Genomic DNA, 20,732 nt, shown 5'->3' with positions numbered 1-20,732 from the left:
AACTCAGCACCCAGAGCCAGGCAGAGGCCCCATTCGTGCTGTTGTCCTGGACTGGCTGCATGACACATGGACCCTTCTGAACCTGTTCACAGTGAGGATCAAGTTTTCCAGGTCCTCCTTCACCTTTTCAGAGGCATTGCTTCTGAGAATGTGAAGGATGTGGCTGTGGATGTGGACATGAAAGATTTGGGCCTGCAAACCCAGGCCCAAATGCATAACAACACCCAGGCAGGGCTGTGTGAACCCCTCTTCCAACTCAGTATCCTGGGTCTACCAGAGAAGTACATTGTGTCTCTTGGCTTATCCATTACATTCGCCTTTATTCATTTTTCTTGATCTTGGTTTCTACCATGTCGGCCCTGGCCCTGGTGACCCAAGACCAAAACTCATTTCCCTGGGTCAGGCTCCCTCCCTCCTTCCCTCCTCTGGGCACAGCTGCAGTGTGGGAAAACAGTATCCCTGCCACAGAAAGGGGTTTTCTCCCACCCCCCTGGAGTCATCCCTCACTCAGAATTGCCACCTCTCCTGCCTCCTCTACCTCTGCTCCATACCTCTCAAGCCTGGACTGGAGCATGTGCAGACTGCTCTTTCTGGAATTTTGAAGAAAAGAAGTGGGAAGATTTCCCCCATCCCCAACAGGACTGGAGTCAGTGGAGCCCTCAGTAAACAGAAACTCTCCCTGCTGGTTCTGAAAGGGTAGGCATGAGGAAGAAGCCAGACGCATAAGGAAGGGCTAGCACAGCGAGGGAGGTGCTCTGCTTTCAGGCTAGCAGCCAAAGCCTAAGGATTTTGGGCCAGTAGTCACGAGGAGGCACCCCAAGGATTCTAGGGTAGAAGGCTCCTTCTGGGATTCCAGCCAGTACCCCTACGCCTGTCTCTGCTCAGCCTCGGTGGGCACAATTTGGCGGCCTCTCGTTCCAGCCGGTGGCACAGCTCCAGGCGACCCCGCAGGCACTGCCGATCCCCGAGGCGGCCTCGGCCGGTGGCTTCCGTGGAAGGCTGCGCGTCCAGCGCCCGCAGCAGGCGTGGCAGGTCGCGCAGCAGGCGGTAGCGCGGCAGGGCGCGCAGTGGCTGCGGAATGTCGCCCTTGGCACAGAGGCGACTGAAGTAAGCGAGCACCAGCAGGGGGCGCGGGGCAGCGCGGAGCAGGGCGCGCAGGGGCGCGGAGCGGGGATCCGGGCCCCGCGCTGGACTGGGGCCCGCACTGCTCCACAGAAGCAGCACGGTGCCTTGCTCCTGCGCCACGCGCGCCCGCGCCGCCCACAGCCACGGCAGGGGGCCCACGCGCGCCACGCGCGTCCCCTCCCACAGGTCCACGATCACGTCGCGCCCGCCGCCCAGAGCTGCCCGCAGCAGTTCAGCCAGCGCTCCCACCAGGAGCCGCTGCGCCTCCGAGTCCGCCGCGTGCAGGAGCAACACGGGCCGCGCTCCGCCAGGGCCTGGGGGCGGGAGCAGCAGATGAACAAGGTAAGGGGCTGAGGGAGAGCCCAGGACTTCCCCTCCCCTACTTCACCCTCAACCTCCGCCCCGCCCCATCCCCGAGCCTTGGGGCTAATTCATCAGGTGTCCACCTGACTCCTTATCTGCACTGGGGGTGGGTACCCAAGACAGCTTTAGCCTATAGGATGGCTTTGGGTTAATAAGATAAAAGCGTCCGGAAGGGGCCAGGTCTAGGGAGCTAGGTTTGGCAGGAGCAGCGCCGGCTGGATTTCCGCCCCACTGGTCTCATCCCAGAGAGCACTGAAACAGTGAACCATCTGCACAGAGGGACGTTGGCGCTGCCTTAACCATTCCTGACCACTAGGGGGCCTGAAGCTCACCACCTCGGGGAGCGCAGAGCTCCACGCAGCAGCACGGACATGGCTCTGCCAGAAGGGAGCCCAGGCAGGGGAAGGGTGGGGGGCAACTAGCCTAGGCACTGTGCGGACCTGAATCATCAGTTTACCCCAGAATGAGCGTACCTGACAGTGGGCGCCGGCGGGTGAGGGCTACAACAATGCCCAATAGGGTGGCGAGGGCCAGGATTGCCAGGATCAAGAGCCCCAGGTGTCTATGAGAGACTGAGGCAAGCAGGGTGAGGCCAAGCCAGGCTCTTCATTGCCCAAACTCCTTCTTACCCCACCCCTCCTCACTCAAGAACTCACCATCCGGACATAAGAGGTGCTTCCAGGAAAACTGTACATCTGACCTCCACACCTGAGGGCACAGAACCCCCATCCTTGTAAGCCAGGGTAGCCCCTCCTCCCAGGGGATGTTGAATGGGGGTAGAGAAAGGGAATCACTGTAGGTAGGAAATTTCTCCAGCACAAGGTTTGTGTTTGGTCCAGCTCCTGCTGTGCCACACAATAGGTCAAGAGGGGCAAACTCAAAAACTAAAGCCAGGGTATCTATGAGGACCAGGAGAACACAGGCCCTGAATGAAGTAATCAGATGCCACTGAGCCCAAACCTGTTGTCACCATGCCTAAATGTGGACATAGAGTACCAGGTTTTCTGATACTTTTTTTTTTTTTTTTCAGGAGAAGCCAGAAATCAGCAAATCAGCTTTTAAAAATATGACTCTTCAATATTTAAATGGTAGCAACTCTCCAATTTTAAACACCATGCTGGCCAAACCAAACATTTTTGCAGACTAGATTTGCCCCGTGTGTCCACCTGTAGAGTAGATGCTAGAGGAATGTATACAGAGTGAGGGCAGGATTCCTTACCAGGATACAGCTCCCTGGCTTCAGGAAGGGAATGATGAGATCTAGTGTCACTGGGCTTGAGCCCTGAGTCTGTGTGAACAAAGAGCAGAATGATTGTCCCCATAGAGTCTAATCAGACTCTGTCCAGTCTGAATCTTTGCCCACACTCTTCTTCCTTTCTACCCACCTCCCACCCAAATCCTACCCAGACTTAAGGCCAAGTGCCACTGCTGACAAGAAAGAAGTCTTCCCCCTGCTTTATTCTCAAGCATCCCAGTGTTCAATCCCAGATCTAAACCGCTATATAGGGACGCCTGGGTGACTCAGCAGTTGAGCATCTGCCTTCAGCTTAGGGTGGGATCCCATGGTCCTGGGATCAAGTCCCACATCGGGCTCTCTGCATGGAGCCTGCTTCTCCCTCTGCGTCTGTCTGCCTTTCTCTCCGTGTCTCTGATGAATAAATAAATAAAATCTTTTTTTTTTTAAATAAAATCTTTTTAAACATAGAAAATAGGGGCAGCCTGGGTGGCTCAGCGGTTTAGCGCCTGCCTTCAGCCCAGGGTGTGATCCTGGATACCTGGGATTGAGTCCCACATCGGGCTCCCTGCGTGGAGCCTGCTTCTCCCTCTGCCTGTGTCTGTGCCTCTCTCTCTCTTTTCTCTCTCTCTCATGAATAAATAAATAAAATCTTTAAAAATAAATTAAAAAAATAAACCACTGCACAGATACATATTAATCAGGTGATCAGGCACTCACCAACAAACATGCTCTGGGTGTCTACTTTGTGTCAAGCTGAGGAAAGAAGACACAAACATTGTCTCTGTCCTCTGGCAGCTCATAAACCAAGGAGCTTAACTATAACCTGCCTTCCTTCCCTGTCCTGCATATCTGAACGGATGGCTTATCCACTGGAAAGAACCTAAGTTGTGAAGTCAAACTATAGTTAAAAAAGTCTGGCTTAGGGCAGCCCGGGTGGCTCAGCGGTTTAGCGCCGCCTTCAGCCCAGGGTGTGGTCCTGGAAACCTGGGATGGAGTCTCACATAGGGTTCCTTGCATGGAGCCTGCTTCTCCCTCTGACTGTGTCTGTGCCTCCCCCCCCCCCCCTCTCTCTGTGTGTGTCTTTCATGAATAAATAAATAAAAATCTTTAAAAAAAAAAAAGGCGGGCTTAACTATGCCTTTGTGATTCCTCGCTGTGTGGTCTTTGTGTGGAGATAGGTTACCTCCCTCCATGACTGTCAGTTTCTTCATTTGTATATAAGGACAATAGTCTCTATTTTACTGGGTTATGGAGAGCATCACATGGGAATATGCATGTTAACACTCTTTATCATACACAGTACAGGGTGTATTCTTTTAGTAGTAGTAGCTTTTATCACGCTGGGGACACCTTAGGGGCAGAGACTGTGTTATATTCTTTTCGTGTATCTTCCAGGGCCTAAAACAAAGTAGGCACAGAGTAGGGATTCAGTAAATGCATGCTAAATTGGGCAGAATTGACTGCCATCCGTATATAGGCAGGATATGGCTCCACCCTACGCTCTGGGTACTGGTTAGGAAGTTGACCAGAGTCTCCATCCTTCAGAAACACCCTCTATCTCCAAACCCTATACCATCCCTGTTCTAGACCCCATTCTTCAGCCAGCTGTCAGCAAATGCTAACTCAGTGACTCTCAAATCATGGCTGAACTCAATGAAGGTGGTCTTCTAGCTCCCAGAAACAAATGAGTCCATGGATTTAGCTCTCAATTTTAGGTTATCCCATGTCACTTTGTCTTAAATCTTAAGCATGGCTTGGTGTTAAATCTTAAACATTCTTTTTTAAAAAATATTTTATTTATTTATTCATGAGAGACAGAGAGACAGAGAGGCAGAGACACAGGCAGAGGGAGAAGCAGGCTCCACACAGGGAGCCCGACGTGGGACTCGATCCCAGGTCTCCAGGATCACACCCTGGGCTGAAGGCAGGCGCTAAACCACTGAGCCACCCAGGGATCCCCAAATCTTAAACATTCTTAAACATTTGCTACCCGCATCTGCTTGGAAGCCCTCATAGAAGGCAAAACAAATAAGCAAGCTACCAGTGAAGGTTTAAGAAAGAATTTGAAAGAGCTAGTCATGCTTAGATTGGTGCTGTGGTTTGATGGATATATTTGATTGTGGTTAGTATATCAGATACATAGAAGAGTCTGTTAGTCAAACTGTTCTTAGTTGACATAATAAAATTAAATCTGTCAGTAGTTAACAATATTCTGCAAAGAGCACTTCAGCTTCCGGGGGCTCTGCCTCCCAAGATAGTCAGGGAACGTCTGCCAAGTACCTTGTGGAAACAAACAGAAACACAGAGGGAGAGGACAGCTGGGTTCAAGAGATAGCATTGGTATAAAATGTGGCATCAGGTTGAGAGGGTCAGAGGACAGCTGGAGGTGGGATGCCCAGTCTCTTGCCTCTGTTTATCTCGTCCTCTGTAAATTCAGAAACTAAAAGGATTAGAAGCTGCTCCATTGAAGACCCCACAGACTGGCAGAGAAACCAATTGAACAAAGGCTGAGCAAGTAAATAAATAACCAGATGATATAAATTAGAGATTTGCTTGCCTACACTTGCTATGCTCTGAGCAACAAGACCATGGGGGAGGAGAAGGGGAAAGCCCTGGCTGGGCCATACCTGGCTGATGCTGTAAACAGGGGGCACAAAACCGTCCTGGCCCAAGCTTGGGTGGCTCCAGGCAGCACTGAAGGTGGCATGAATTCTTGAGGAGAAGCGAAGGACCAGCTGCTGGGCCTGGGTATCCATGCTCACATTCCAGGATGGAGCTGCCAGGGTGGGAAAGGGCATGATGGGAGACACTCTGTTTGCAGAAGGTGGTAGGAGCTGGGCTGTGGTTGACAAAGAAGTTGGAACAGGGCTAGAGTGTGGCTTGTCACAGTTGAGGAAGGGTTAAATGGTGGAAGGGGGTCCCAGCCAGGGTCACTTGTTGGCTCACCAGTCCGGTGGGGGCACTCAACATGGCTGCTATTTCTAAAAGAGAACTGAGAAATCCAAGAATGGCAAGTCAGCCAGTTCCAGGTACCATCCATACCCCTACCCATCCACTGTCACACATGCTTGTACCTTGAAGCAGAACTGGGGGTGCAGGTCTACTCCTTCCAAAACATACCACTGTGGTAAGAAAAGGCAGTTAGTCAGGGAGCAGGGCCCGGGACCCCAGCCTTGCCCACTCAAGCTCTGGGGAGACCGCTCTCACCCCCTCTGCCTCTTGCGCCGTAGCATTGGGGAGATCTTCACAGAAGGTGTGCCAGTTCTGCCTCTGGCAGAGGGAGGCCTGCAGCTTCAGGGGGCAGCGGAGTGTTAGGGCCATGACCATCTGACTATGCTGGCTGTAGTCGGTAAAGTGCACTGACTTCCAGAAATCCGAGCCATCTGGGCAGGCGACAGGCAGAGGCAGAGTGAGGGCTAGGGAGGCCTGGGTCCGGGGTTGCCCTCTGCCTCATTTTGCATCCTTATCCCCTGGGGCAGCAAAGGATGACTTTGTAAAGGTGCTCAGCCCAGTTGCTGGCATGTCTAGGTACCCAATAAATGAGGAGGACTTCTCCCTACCTTTTACGACCTTTCCTACTTAGCTGTCTCATCTCCTTCCTGTGCCTCCACTCTGGGCCAGCTCTCAGGTTGCTCCCCAAACTCAATACCTGCATATCTTTGCTTAGGTTCCTCTCAGAACCAGGAATGTCCCAGCCTCCCCTCATCTCCTTTTGAGACACTGCCCATTTTCTGAGCCCACCTCAAGTGTCACCTCCCATGAGAGACCTCCGATCAGACAGCCTTCATGGGCTTCTCCCTTTCCTGAGTTCATGGCCTACAGCCTAGTTCTTAGTTATAATGGTACCCTAGACTGTAGGCTGCTTTGTGCTAGTCTTTTATTGTTTTGGGGTCCCATCTCTTTAACTTGGGATAATCACATGAATATGGTGTTTTAGACATCATCAGCCACTTTCACATATAAGATTGAATTCAAGCCTCATTAACAGTTGGCAAGTAAGGCAGGGCGACTATCAGGTTTAGAGAAGAATTAGTGGGAGGTGACTGCAGGACTCCTCACCCATCCTCTTAGGACACTACCCCCTGGGTCTCATATTTCAAACCTAATACAATGTTCAATACTCTGATTTATTGGCAGGCTGATTGGTAGATATGGTAGTCCTTCTTTCTCCCCCACCAACTCCAAGGAAAGTGCCTGCATACCTTCTGGAGGCTTCCTCCACAACATAGGTGTGAAGTGTGTGTGTGTGTGTGTGTGTGTGTGTGTGTGTGTGTCAGAGAAACAGAGAGGCAGTGAATGCACAAGAATGCATATGTGCAGCACTTACAGGCTTCAGGCCAGTTCTGGAAGGGACATTTTTTGCGCCTCACAGTGTCCTCTTGCAGGTAGGATGCCTGAGGGGACAGGGGAGCAGTCAGGGAGGGTCATAGGAAAGGCTTTTCCTCTATCACTCAGACCTGAAACTCATTCTGGCTTGGCCTGGCCCTGATGTAAGCTGTCTGAACCGGCAGGGCACTGAGGAGGAAAAGCAGTACAGGGTATAGGCAAGGGTAGGTGGTGAGTGACCTGAGTACAGGAGCAAGCTCAGTAAATGTGAGGATGAGTCCTCTTCTCCCTGGAGAGGGGAGGTCCACTTTTGTCTCCTTTTAGCTTTCCTGGCTTCCACTCTCAGTGATCCCCAAGGCATGCCCTGTACGGACCCCTCCCTCTGGACTGCCCCAACCCCCAGGGTTGCCCCATGTGTCTGTCTGCCCCTTCCCTTTTATCTCCTACCCAGCTGACAAAGACCCCTGCATTTTTGGTCTAGTCCAAAGAAGCCTTCATGCTTTGTAAGTAAAGGACTGCCATGGAGGGCTCATGCGGACAAGACTTTTGGGGCTTGTAGGGGTCACATGTGCCCCCACCGTGACTCCTCAAAACACACAGTGAAGGTAACTGCATACTCTGTCTCTGTGGGTTGAGGTCAGTCTGAACCTAGGGAAGCTGGGTTTAGGATAGGACTGAGGTTGGAATCGCCCCCCAAAATAGCTCATGTTCAGCAGGACACTTCCCTCTCTGACCCGACATGTGGCTTAAAGTCCAGCTGGCAGCAGTCTTCCCAAGCCTCTCATCAACACCCTAAGACCTGACTTACTTGGACATATGGTTGACCAGCTGTGCCTCTGGGAGACCTAGAAGTGGAGCCGTGGAAAACCCAGACCTTTTGTTCTGCTCACCTCTATGCACAGACAGGGAAGAAGAAATTCATAAGGCAGGTCTACAGCATGGCCCCCAGACACAATTTTCTGTTGACGAAGCAGCAAAAGGAGAGAAGAAATGCCTGAGAAAGAGCTTAGGCACCCTGGACCAGGGTAGTAGGAAGCTGGGACCTTGGCCAGCACACCCTATTCTTCTTCTTAGACTTATTTCTTTCGCTGAGGAATTCCCTTTTGAGGTGGAAGGTGTCCCTGATCTGTAGTCTATTTGCTCTAGCTATCTCAATATATGGAGTGGGGAGGGGGAAGAAATAGGGGAAGGATCCTACATTTATGGAGCCCATACTGTATGCCAGGGAGGATGCTAGATGCTAGAAGCATTAATTTGATTAATTAAATGCTAGCACCACAGTGATCTTCATCTTAGAAATGAAGAGAGCCGAGGAATCCCTGGTGGCTCAGCGGTTTAGTGCCGCCTTCGGCCTGGGGTGTGATCCTGGAGACCCAGGATTGAGTCCCGCGTCAGGCTCCCTGCGTGGAACCTGCTTCTCTCTCTGCCTGTGTCTCTGCCTCTCTCGCTCTGGGTCTCTCATGAATAAATAAATAAAATATTAAAAAAATAATAAATGAAGAGAGCCAAAGGACACAGAGGTACAGCCTCGGTCCCTGTAGATGGTATCAGCTACATACCAGGGCATCTACAGCAACTGGAGGTTGAAGTGGAGGTATTAGGCTTGGGCTGAGTGAATGGGGGACATCACATTCTCCAAGGGGGAACAGCAAAAGGAGGGAGATGGAAGGGGACCCAGACAGATGTGACTGCTTCTTGGGGGAACTGAAAAGCCTTCTTTTTTTTTTTTTTTTTTTTTTAATTTTATTTATTTATGATAGGCACACAGTGAGAGAGAGAGAAGCAGAGACATAGGCAGAGGGAGAAGCAGGCTCCATGCACTGGGAGCCCGACGTGGGATTCGATCCCGGGTCTCCAGGATCGCGCCCCGGGCCAAAGGCAGGCGCCAAACCGCTGCGCCACCCAGGGATCCCTGAAAAGCCTTCTTAATGCAACCTGAATCTCGCTAAAGGCTCTTCTCCCCGGGGATATACACTGTATTCATTTCTCTGCTAGGCATTCATGGTTGCTCCAAGTCTCTGCCTGCCTTTTCCCGTCCTCTCCTCCCAGGTGACGAAGACTCCTGCATTTTCTGTCTTATCCAGAGAAGGTTTAATGCTAGGCACTTCAGAGCTGTATGGAGGTCTCAGACAATGCCTGTCCCTCTCCGGGCCTTGGTCTCCCCATAGATACAACAGTGAGGGCCTTTATGCTCCAGAGCTGTGTGATCTGGCTTTTTACTTTCTTTTTCTTTCTTTTTTTTTTTTTTTTTTTTGATCTGGCTTTTTAAAGGGAGATGACACTCCATACCTGGGTGTCAAAGGGACTGCTCAGCTCTTCACATTCCAGTACCCACTGGTGACAAAGGCGCACGCTGACCTCAGGTCCTGGAGGAATGGTCACTTGAATAGCCCGTGCCTCAGACAGCAGATCAAAGGAGAACTCGGGCCCTGGAGAGGACGAGGACCTGGTAGCCTTGTCTCTTGGCCTATGCGCAGGCACTATTACTTGGCTGCACCCATCTCTGGTCATACTCCATGCCTACCTTCATGCCTTTGTAAGCTGGGTCTGGGGAGATCTTCCACTGCCTTTGGTTCTGCAGGTTGGGTCCTTTTAGAGCGCAGCCCCTTGTGAGAGATGTCTGGGGAGGATACAGCAATGTGATGACCCTTTTCAGACAGACAACAGCTACTCATCAGCTTCCTCTGTGGGCAGAGAACATGGGTGGCCTTAGGCCAGGAATTAGGCTTCTATTCCTGCTTCTGGAACTTGGGGCACCCCAGGAAGTCACTCAATCTTTAGGCCTCGGTGTCCCTAACTGTGTAGTGGACAGAATAGTCATCACCATGCTTTCTGTCTTTCCCAGGGCTAGAGAACAAAATGGGAGGCCAAAAAAGAAAGGGCTGGGAGGCATAGGGCAGAGCTGGAACTGGCAAGGGGAGTACCTGAGCAGATGCTGGCATCTTGTGTCTCCTACAGAACCGGAACTTATGTGACTTTTTGTATTTCTGCACCAGGAGGTAGAACCAACCCCCCTGGAGGCCTGTGCAGGAAAGGACATAATTAACAATTTACTATCCAGGCCTTCACTGCCCCTCCCCTACCTGGAAATGTGGTCTGATGTTAGACAGTAAGTCATTTCAGATCATGGAGGGTAATGGTATCAAGCTTCTTTAGTCCTGAAAGTTATGATATAGTCAAAAAGGACTAATTCCTTAGGTAGAGAAAAAGATATATATATATGCACATATATACAAATATATGTGCATATACATGCAAAAATGTCCATTGTTGGGCAGCCCAGGTGGCTCAGAGGTTTAGTGGCGCCTTCAGCCCAGGGCGTGATCCTGGAGACCCAGGATCAAGTCCCACGTCAGGCTCCCTGCATGGAGCCTGCTTCTCCCTCTGCCTGTGTCTCTACCTCTCTCTCTCTCTCTCTCTGTGTGTGTCTCTAATAAGTACATAAAATCTTAAAAAAAAAAGTCCATTGTAGCATTATTTACAACAGTGAAAAATTAGAAACTGCTGATTCTTAAGCAGTGTTTGGGAATTTGTATGTGCCGGCACTGAACTAGGCAATGAAAATATAGAGTTGAATAAGAAAGACCTTACTTCGCAAAGAGAAGGTAATAATAGTAAACTCACAGAACTAAAACAATTTGATCTCAAGCATTGGTGCCAGTAGAAAGGAGAAACACCTTCACAAAATGATACGGCTGAACCCATTAATATCAGTCGTGGTCTCCTATTTGAGGATGACCTGTCTCTGTTGAGGTTGACAACAGGAGAGACATCTGTTCTAGGAGGGTAAGTCCCACCTTCCTCAGCCTGGGGACCCCCAAAACACCCCTAATGCACATCTCCATTGAGAATAGCCCAAAGGGCTGTTTCTCATACCTGAAGGATCTGACACCAGATGCAGGCACAAATAATAGGGGCAGAGCCAGAGCTGAACACACCAAGGCTTTAGGGACACAGGAAGGGCCAACTGGGTATGGCAAGAAATACAGGCAGACCTTCCTGGGAAAGAGGAAAAGAAAATCAAATGGTAGAATCCAAGGAGGTCCCTCCTGCCTCAGACAAGTTGTACTTGAGACTGAGATGTGTGGCTCTGGGCAAATGACTGACCTGTCGAAGCCTCAGCTTCCTCATCCATAAAGTAGGACTGTTGTCAAGATCAAGTAAGATAGCATGTGGGAAAATGATTTGCAAACCAGAAACCTAAGATGTGAAGGATCATGGTTGTATCACTGACAAGAGGGAGGGACCTGTTAAGGGGGAATGCCTAGAGGTTATCCTGTCTCTCCTTTAATTCCCCCCTGCCCCTCAGGGGCAACAGATTTCACAGTACAATCCTGTTCACTATGTTGCTCTACCCCTCAGAAACAGGGAGTCTGAGGGGCTAAGTGCACTGCCTGAAGCCACTGTGGAGTATGTGGTAGAACTACAATGCAAATCCAGGCTTGTCCTGATTCTAAACCCCATGTTTTTTCCTTGATATGCTCCTTCCCAAGTCGAGAACCAAAAATTAGAATGGAAAGTTCACCAGGGGTCTGGAACAAGGGACACAAAAGAGAAGTAGGGCACGGAATGAGACTCACCAGTGAGAGTGTCTTCCTGAAGGCACAGGGCCCAGTAGGGGCAAGAAAGGAAAGAATTATTAGTAGAGATTCCTATATGGGGGACATTCTCCCTGTGGTCCTTGCCTCAAATCATCTAATTCCAAGGCCCATAAGCTAGTAGCTCATCCATTGTGGCTCTTTTCTTCCCAGCTCTATCCCACCCAGGCGCTCAGCACACCAGAACCTTTGCTACCCCTCCAAGACCATATAGAGGACATACGGGGACTGCACCAGGGCACAGGGCCTTGGAAGACATGAGAGGACAGGCAGAGGAGTGGGGAGCTTCACCAGCTTGGCAGGCAAGTGTCCCCACTGGGCAACAGCAGCATTACCTTACCATGTGGGAGGCCAGCAGACAGTGGGTGCTCCAGCGGGGCAGGTAGGAGCAGCCAATCTTGGCGGAGGCAGAGAGGCCAATAAACAGCAGGAGAAGAGGGAGGCACTGGGCTGCCAGTCTGGGGCTCCCCATGGGCTTCCGTGGGGTCAGAGTGCCCAGGACATGGCTGCACAGTCTGAAGGTGGGCAGCAGAACCTTGCTGAGCAGCAGTGGGGAGCACAGGGAGCAGGAGTCGTCGCCTCTGCCTGTCCCTGCCCCGCCCTGCCCCAAAGCTCCTCCTAGATCCTAGATCCTAACCAGCCAGCCAAGCCACATTCCTTCTTCTCCTAGCGGAGGGACAGAGCTCCCCCTCCCCAAGAAAACCCTGCCGCTCCCAGCTGGAGGGCCAGGGGCTACAGCTCAGGCAGAGAAATAACAGGAAAGAGGCCAGTTAGGGGAATGGAGGCTGTCCCCACTTCCTAACCCCTCCTACTCCTGCCAACACCCAGTACATCTGACCCGCCCACTAATGCTCTTGGACTTAGAGCTTCCTTGGAGATGGGCCTCATCCCCTCACTTAGAGAATTAACAGAACTACTGAGCACTGTTCTGCAATGGGGTCTGGAGACAGTTGTGACCATAAGGGACACACTTTCCTTTGTGTCCCTGAGGCACCATTTAGAGTTGAGCAGAACGACAAAAAGTCCCTGTAGGATGCACATAGATCTCACATGCTCCCATATGCCTCCTGTTCCCCACCTGGCTGACCCTCAAGACCCTCAAGACCCTCAAGAAAAGCCCAGCCTTTTCTCTCCACCCAGCTCTTCTGGGTAAAAGGCTCCACGCCAAAGGGGCCTCCAACTTCAAGAATCCTCTAATCAGTACCGGCTGCTCAGAAAGCCCCAGAGCACACAGCTGAGCCCTGGAGCTGTGGGAGCAGGCCCCATGCACTGACCTGGTTTCCTGTGGTTTCCGATGCTGACGAGGCTCCAGGCTTTGTGGGGACCCTCCCCATCATCCCACAGCTTCCTCCTGCTCATGGAGCACTTGAACTGCTCAGTCCTTACCTTGGTGACACACATAGAAAACAAGTTCAGGGCACACCTACGGGGTTAAGTCATCGTGATATTGTTATTGTCCCTCTGCCCCTTTCAGTAGTCTGACCCTAGCCTTCTTCAAGCCAATTCTAGTTCCTAAGTCTTCAGGTCCACTGTCTGAAGACCCATTGTACTCATTATCCTAAAAATACCCTCTGGCTTTTAAGTTCCTTAGAAGATAAGGACCCTTTCCTATTCTTTATGTTCTCCAATGCCTAGCAGTGGATGTCAAGAAATGGGTGCTTTGTAGTTGAATAACTGCAAGTAATGATACATTTCATCTAAGCAACAGTTTATCTGCTTCACATTTGACAAGCACTTTCATATTTGATCCATTTAATCAACTTATGAGAAAGTGAGAATTATTCATTTTATAAAGAGATAAATAAGGAAGAAGAGTGATTTCATCAAGGTCTCTATCCAGGGAGCTCCAAATCTGCCAACCTCTTACAATTCATTTCTCTTTCTACCAGCCTACGGTCTCTCTTCCCCCTGCCTCATTACCCTCTTCCTGGGAAAAAGGTTTGCCTGGCACAGGTCTGTTTTTTGGCCTTGGAGCCCATCACTGCGAAAATAGATCGGTAAGTTACCAAGGAAGAAAAAGGTGGTCTGGCCATACTAAGGACAGGTTAGGGGGTCTTCCCCCTCAATCTTTACCTAATCCACAGTAGTTTAGATCTACGTTAATAATGCATTTTCCAATGCTGAGGGCATGAAGTGAGAAACTTGGTTCCATTCTCACATACTTCTCTTTCTCAACCTCTTTGTATCTTCTGATCTGTCACAGTGAAAATATATCCTTAACTGCTCCCTGACCCAGGCTAAGGTATGGTAGGAGAAACAGAAAAGACAGAACAGGGCCCATATTCACACATACAAAAGAAATAAAGAATAGAAAGGGAATAAAAATGAAAGCATAGAAAAGGAAAAGGAAAAAAGATGAGGAAGAAAGGGGGAAAGAAGAAAGAAAAGAAAGTCTGTGTTTTATTTATTGTCCTGCTGGCTTGCCTATTGATTAGGGGACCTAAAAAAATACTTAGGGTAAAAAGCACTGCAGGAGAACTCAGGTACCTGGGAAAGAGTAGGGAATCAGTTTAAGATTTGCTAAACTCTTACTATCAGACCCTAGGCCTGTGTGCTTTGCCCACATTATCTCATTTTGAGGTCAGTCTTTTTTTTTTTTTTTTTTTTTGAGGTCAGTCTTTTAAAACCATTCTACAGACAGGAAAACCCTAGGCAGATTAAGTAACTTGTCCAAACACAGAAATGGAGAGCTGGGACTCACCACTGCGTCTTTCTGGCTCTTTCTGGCTCTTTCCGCCAGGACACACAACTTGGGGAAATCTGTGGGAGGGTGAAGGGTTTCTGGGTCCTAGAGACCACAGAATTACTCGACTTAGCAGTGCAACGTAGTTGGTAGGGTTAACAATGCGAAGGGAGAATTTGGAATAGTTAGAAAGAACATAGGAAAAGTAGGTCTTATGATAGTGAGTTAATGGTCAGACTTCCAGATGAGTAGGGATTATTGAGGAAGAGTCAACAAGGAAGGAGTAACTGTGGCTGGAATAGAAGATGGTTAGGTGGAGTAAAAGTCAACTGCAGCACAGAGCCCTGCCTTCTTGGAAGATGGCCGAAGCCTGTCTTAACCTGCGGTTTGTGGCTGAATGAGCTGACCCAGACTTCATGCTCTAGCTCTAATAACCTTTACTTGGGGACCAAGCCAGTAACTCAGGAAGTCTTGGCAGGCCCCTGCACATGCTCAGATAGAGAGCACGCTGTGGGGGCCTTAGACAGCTGTTTCTTGAGCCTTACCCTTACATGGACTCTGGTCAGATCATGCAGCAACTCCAGCCTCTTTCTGTCATGGCTGATTCCTAAAGTCCCTTGGGGCAACTGGGGCTCTTGTTAGGGGAACTTAGGCAGGTGGGGCCAACATGTTAGACCAGACCAGTGCAAACCAAGAGTGGAAGAGTGTTCCTTCCTTACTTCTGCTCTCCCAGAAGGGATCAACCTCCAGAGTTCCAAGGCAAGAGATCATGCCTAAGAGAAGAGATAGGGACTCCCAGTCTGAAAGGGGGAAGTTAGCAATGCTTGTCAAGAAAAGGGATTTTGGGTATTTACTAAGTACTGCTTTGGTATTTAATAGTATTGTTATGTACTATTCATATACATTATTTTAATTAATCTTCACAATCCTGGTAGCTACGATGGTAGCTAGGATGATCCCCTTTTGTCAAATCAAATCAGAGATTAAAGTATCTTGCTCAAGGCAAAAGGCAGAATTCCAACCTAAGTCAGTCTAATTTTATAAGCTGTATTCATTCCACTATGCCACACTGCCTTTCTCATGCACTAGGTGTTCTCTAAGGGTCCCTCCAATGCCTATAGTTGAGATCTGCAAACACTAGGGAAGAACCTTTCCACACATTTATATAGTGTTACATAGTTCACAAAGCACTTTCATAATACTTTATCTTATTTGATCTTCAAAACAGTCCTGTGAAATAGGCAGTGTTGATCTTAGCCATTCAATTAGGCGTGCTCGTACTTGAACCCATCTTCCACCATCCAAATACAATGGTCTTCCCACTAAATCAAGATCTCTTTCAAAACTCTTGTTTGCTTCAGGGAATACTACAACCATGAGGGAGGAAAAAAATGATTGGAAAAGCAGAATCCCAATAACCCAACAAGTAGAAACCTAAAGTAAATCAACTGGCTTTTTTTTTTGCATTGACAGTAATTTCCATAGAGGGTCTTTGAAAGCACTCTAAGACTGACGTATCACTCCAATAATCAAAAAAAAAGTTTAACTTAAAAATTTTTTTTTATCCCAATTCTTTGAAAATTAGCAATTTGTGCCTGGTGGACATAATTCCATTACCCACACATTTCCATCTGCTTTCCTTTGTTCTCCAAATTCCACCCCTGCCTCAGTCTAATTCTTCCCTCTGTGCAATACATCCCGTCTTCAGTTTACAGTTGGACAAGTTACTTTATTCAATAAAGGGCACACCATGTATCAGGTACTGAGCAAGGGGTAAGGAAAATACATGTAAACAAATACTTCTGTCAGTAAGAGGTAAAATAAAACTGCTACCCAATTTCAAAGAAAGAACTCTTACACTTTGAATTGAAGCAACCAGAAGGCTCCCAAATTACCATGAAAACTGAATCTTGAAGGATAAGTAATAAAGGCATATAAAGGTATAAAAGGGAAATTTTTAAGCAAACTGGGAAAACATGAAAGCAATATCGGAATTCATGAGGTTCTACTGACTGAGAAAGACTGAGAGTATTGGGAGATAATGCAAGATAATGCAAGTGCACTGAAATCATACCTCACAAATGTCTGAAAGAGATTAAGGTATTTTATTCAAAAAACAATGGCACATAGTAGAGACTTGATGATCTAGAGCTGTGCTTTTTAAAATTTATTTATTCATGAGAGACACACAGAGAGAGGCAGAGACATAGGCAGAGGGAGAAGCAGGCTCCCTGTGGGGAGCCTGATGCAGGATCACAACCGACCGGGATCACAACCTGAGCCAAAGGCAGATGTTCAACCAATAAGCCACCCAGGTGCCCTGAGCTGTGCTTTTGTTATACTCACTTGCACACAGGGATACAGGAAGTATGGGTATAAGGTAGAAAACAAGGAGTTAAATTTGGGATACACAGAGTTTGAGATGACAGGACATGCAGAGGAAGAAGTTTTGCAGTATAACTACTGCCAGATCTAAGAATGACTGAGTATAGGCCTAATGTTTATAGAATAAAAGTACTGGGGAAAAAATGACTAGAACCCTTGAGAGGGTAGAAGTCTGCAATTAAGAGATCCAGAAACCATCCAGAGACTATAAAGTCAAGCGGACAAGATCAAAGGGACACACATCTTTCCTGCAATATTTACTGTGTCAGACTTTTAGGTGTGAAGAGGGCCTTTAGTTCACAGATCTCTTTCCCACTTCCATTTTTAAAGTTAAAAATGCTCCATATCATTAGATGGCGTGTTTATTAGTTATTTCACATGTATATCATATTTCACCCAGATTACATGCAGGGATACTTTAAAATTCTTTTGGATACCATTAATATATTACTAGACATATAAATGACAACCTGTTAACACTGAATAATAAACATGAATATCTTACCAAAAGAAGAGCCCATAATCCAAGCAGGATGAGGATGGGCCATTTTTCAGGTAGAGAGATTAAAATCTATGGCCCATGCTAGTTTCTGTCAATCAGCAGCAGGGCTGCTACTATGACTAAGGTTCCCTATGCCCAGTTCACATCTCTACTGTTACTTCCAGGTTTCTTGGGAAACTTCTGCCTCTTTATGTCTAAGGCCACTCAAGCAACATACCTTTCACAATTTATCAAATCCCAACACAAGGCACAGGGTGGAGAAGGCAGTTGTAACTTTATTGAAGTTCTTTTTTAAATAAAATGCTTTGCAGTGGAGACAACAGACTGCAGGGGGAGCCTCCCAAATGTTTCCTGCCCCACCACCTACAGATTAAAGTAGAATTTGATTTATTCCCTATCTCCTTCAGTCTTGATGGCTAAGGGGTAATGGACAAAAGTGGAGAGAATGACCAAGAGGCAAGGATGAGGCTCAAAAAGAAAAACCCTGAAGGGCCTCAAGTTTAACCAGCTGAAGTTTGTTTTATAGTTGTTGATCACCCAGTTCCAGCCAACCAGGAATAAATTAAATATAGTTTTGCCACTTCAGCTGATGGCAATAGGAGGGGCTTTCCAGAATGCGGGCCTAGTTTGCTCTAGCTGCCAAAATCACCAACAATTTCACAACAGCTCCTCTACCTTCTCACTCTTTTCGGTGGGAGGCCCAGGCTTCACCCCACAGAAGAGTCCATCAGGCAGGCTTCATTTACGCTTCTTCTCCTGTGTGCTGGTGAACCAAGAGTCTAGGAGCTTCTTGCTGTAGTATAACTGCCAGGCATGCACTTGAACTGCCAGCACCAACACCAGGTACATGACAGAGACGGCAGAAAAACCAAAGAGGAAGCGGTAAGCCTTTCCATGGCGGTAGAGCTGCTGTGCAGCAGGGAACATCTCCATGCTGCCATAAATGAGGGGAGCTATGGAAAAGAGCCCCATGCTGATCATGGAGAGCACGAGGTAGCTAATGTTGTTTCGAGGGAAGGAGAGGAGGCCCAAGAGAGAGGGCACAATGCTCAGCAGATACGGGTATTCCCACTGATAGGGCATGGCCACCTGATCATGCGACAATAGCCTCAGGTGTCCCACGCTCATCTTGGCAACCAGGAGCAGCCATATGACCAGATGCACGTAGATCAGCTTCTTGATTTCATACTTGAGAGTCACACTGTGGGGCAGAGCAGAGGAAGAAGTACCTTTCATTCAAAATTTTCTAATACCAACTATATGCCAGGCAACTATATTGGACACTGGGATACAAATATGATTAAGATATAGTCCCTGCCTGGAGGCTTAGGGACAAGGAGCAAAAGAAAAAATAAGGGGTGTCTGGGTGGCTCAGCCAGTTAGGTGTCCCACTCTTGATCTTAGTTCAGGTCTTGATCTCAGGGTTGTGAGTTTAAGCCCCACACTGGGATCCACATGGGGGATGGGAAGTCTACTTTAAAAAAAAAAAAAGAAAAAATAATTAGAAAATGAACTGGAAGAGCTCTGGTAAATATATGTTGTCAGATACATAATATCACAGGAAGGAGTAATCAGTTCAGCTTAGGTTGGGATGTCTGGAGGCTATCTAGAGGACAGTGATATTTGAGCTAGGCTCTGAAGGGTAGGTCGAGCTGGGATTCCAATTAGAGGTAATAGCAGGCAGGCAAAAAGACATAAGCATCGTGTTCCAGGAAAGCAGGTGGTGTGGCAGGAATACTTTGTAGTGGGAAGGGGAATAGCAGGATATGAAGTTGCAAAGACTATGAGTCAGATTAAAAGCAAAAGAGTAACTCAGAGCTGTGTTTAGAGAGGACTTTGCACTGTAAGAATATAGCCTACAGGAAAGATACTGGCAGCAAGGAAAACAATTCAGGCTGCCCATACTTCCCCAGTAGAGCAGATTTTATAGCCAAAGCAAGCACATATTTCTCTTATTATTCTAATTCTCTCTGGATCTCTATGTATCCTCTTCACACCCCCGAGGGCAGTTTCTGCTCTGGATAGTCACCAAAACACTTGTGTGGTGATATCCTTTCAGGCAGGGGTCTAAAGATAAGAATGAAATGAAGGTCCAAAGAGCTTCTTTGTCATTCTTCAGAACTCTGGAAAGAGGGGCAGCCTGGGTGGTTCAGTGGTTCAGCGGTTTAGCGCCTCCTTCAGCCCAGGGTGTGATCCTGGAGACCCGGGATCGAGTCCCACGTCGGGCTCCCAGCGTGGAGCCTGCTTCTCCCTCTGCCTGTGTCTCTGACTCTCTCCTGTCTTTCATGAATAATAAATAAAATCTTGAAAAAAAAAAAAACAACTCTGGAAAGATGTGAAAAACATTCTGGGAGATTTTGATGGATTTAAGAAAAGAAAATCTCTTTTCAAAATCTTTATTTAAAAAATATTCACTATAGAAAATGTGCAACGGTGGTGGTGGTGGTGGTGATAAGTCAGTCAGTCAGTCACCTGGAGACTTCATGCTCCATGAAGGCAGGGACCAGCTTCCTTGTTTTTTTTTTTTTTTTTTTAAGAAAACAAAAAACATTTTTATTGAAGGTATAACATGCAAACAAAGACCAGATCTGCTTTTGCTTACTCTCATATCCTCAGTGCCTAGCACAGATGCCTGATGGATAGAAACGCAATAAATTTTTGTTGAATGAGTAAACGAATGTGGAAATCCCCGTGGGAGCGTTCCTAAAATTCATTTTAGGCGAGGAAAGGCTGGACTTTATGGTCTACATTCCCCCAAACGACCCCAAATACAACAGCTACCATGTATTGGGCAGACTTACGCGAATTACTACCTCGCTAATTCTTCACCAAAACCTAAATAGTGGATGGCTTTGCCCTTCACAGATGAGGAAACTGAATTTCAACTAAAACCCGGGTTTCCGAGGTCCCACGGCGAGGCCAGCACCGCAAGACTCCGGAGCCTAGGAGGCAGGGACCGGACCCTCCCCGGGCACAGGGCGGATCACCGAGTGGCGCTTATGGGAGCGAAGGGGCTTCCCGAAGTGGGGGCCGGGCCCCGAGCCGTCCCGGGACGAGGTGCGCGCGGCCGGGCGGGGTGGGGTAAGCCGCTGAGGCCGGGCCCGTGCCGCTTCCCAGGCCTCCGTGCTCCTCGCCTCGCTTCATACCTCATCTGGTAGTGCATGGCGACGCGCTCCCGGTGCTGAAAGTCGCTGCCGTCGGTACCGGCCGCTCGCGGGCCTGCCCGAGATGCCATTATCCCCGCCCAGAACCCCAGGACCCCTCACGCCGACCCACCGCCGGGACTACCGGGCCAGGCCGCCTGCCCACCCCGTTAGCCGCCTCAGCTACCCACCCTCAGAGCCGCGAGGTTCCGCGAGGACAACTTCCGGCCTCTCTGCCTCTGGAGGACCGACTCTGTGGTCACGCGCTCGCGCACGCGCACGCGCTCGCGCTCGTGCTCGGCGGCGGCGGCGGCGGCGGCGGCGGCTGTTCCCTCCCCCCAGCCTCCAGGCCTTCCCTTTTTGGAACGCG

At 48.8% G+C, this 20,732-nt stretch overlaps 2 protein-coding genes across 18 annotated transcripts; both read right to left on the bottom strand.

The window, feature by feature from the left end:
- Positions 1 to 815: 815 nt before the first annotated feature.
- Positions 816 to 20,656, bottom strand: IL17RE (interleukin 17 receptor E). Of its 15 annotated transcripts, none has more exons than XM_041760985.1 (18): positions 20,554 to 20,656; positions 12,924 to 13,035; positions 11,985 to 12,188; positions 11,632 to 11,647; positions 10,928 to 11,050; positions 9,976 to 10,073; positions 9,576 to 9,735; positions 9,341 to 9,480; positions 7,942 to 8,010; positions 7,053 to 7,119; positions 5,933 to 6,108; positions 5,800 to 5,847; positions 5,672 to 5,717; positions 5,353 to 5,564; positions 2,708 to 2,776; positions 2,145 to 2,196; positions 1,962 to 2,060; positions 816 to 1,439 (listed from the first exon to the last, which is right to left on the bottom strand). In XM_041760985.1, exons 2-18 carry the CDS (start codon positions 12,984 to 12,986, stop codon positions 826 to 828), a joined length of 2,256 nt encoding a protein of 751 aa, XP_041616919.1. In that variant the 5' UTR covers positions 12,987 to 13,035; positions 20,554 to 20,656; the 3' UTR covers positions 816 to 825. The 15 variants fall into 15 exon arrangements, with proteins under 15 accessions (XP_041616919.1, XP_041616918.1, XP_041616923.1 ...); XM_041760984.1 differs by lacking the exon at positions 20,554 to 20,656 and adding an exon at positions 17,895 to 18,026; XM_041760989.1 differs by lacking the exon at positions 20,554 to 20,656 and adding an exon at positions 17,895 to 18,026 and having other exon boundaries at positions 5,353 to 5,501.
- Positions 12,924 to 20,652, bottom strand: JAGN1 (jagunal homolog 1). Of its 3 annotated transcripts, XR_005988817.1 has the most exons (3): positions 20,366 to 20,547; positions 17,895 to 18,420; positions 12,924 to 13,035 (listed from the first exon to the last, which is right to left on the bottom strand). XR_005988817.1 is itself a non-coding variant. In XM_041761012.1 (2 exons), the coding sequence occupies exon 2, from the start codon at positions 18,345 to 18,347 to the stop codon at positions 17,958 to 17,960; it is 390 nt and encodes a 129-aa protein (XP_041616946.1). In that variant the 5' UTR covers positions 18,348 to 18,420; positions 20,554 to 20,652; the 3' UTR covers positions 17,475 to 17,957. The 3 variants fall into 3 exon arrangements, 2 of the variants coding, with proteins under 2 accessions (XP_041616946.1, XP_041616945.1); XM_041761012.1 differs by lacking the exons at positions 12,924 to 13,035; positions 20,366 to 20,547 and adding an exon at positions 20,554 to 20,652 and having other exon boundaries at positions 17,475 to 18,420; XM_041761011.1 differs by lacking the exon at positions 12,924 to 13,035 and having other exon boundaries at positions 17,475 to 18,420.
- Positions 20,657 to 20,732: the final 76 nt, after the last annotated feature.

Source organism: Vulpes lagopus, chromosome 7 (assembly GCF_018345385.1).
Source record: "Vulpes lagopus strain Blue_001 chromosome 7, ASM1834538v1, whole genome shotgun sequence".
Lineage (NCBI taxonomy): Eukaryota > Metazoa > Chordata > Mammalia > Carnivora > Canidae > Vulpes > Vulpes lagopus.
The sequence above is the reverse complement of the archived record's forward strand: the minus strand, read 5'-3'. Positions and strand labels throughout refer to the sequence as shown.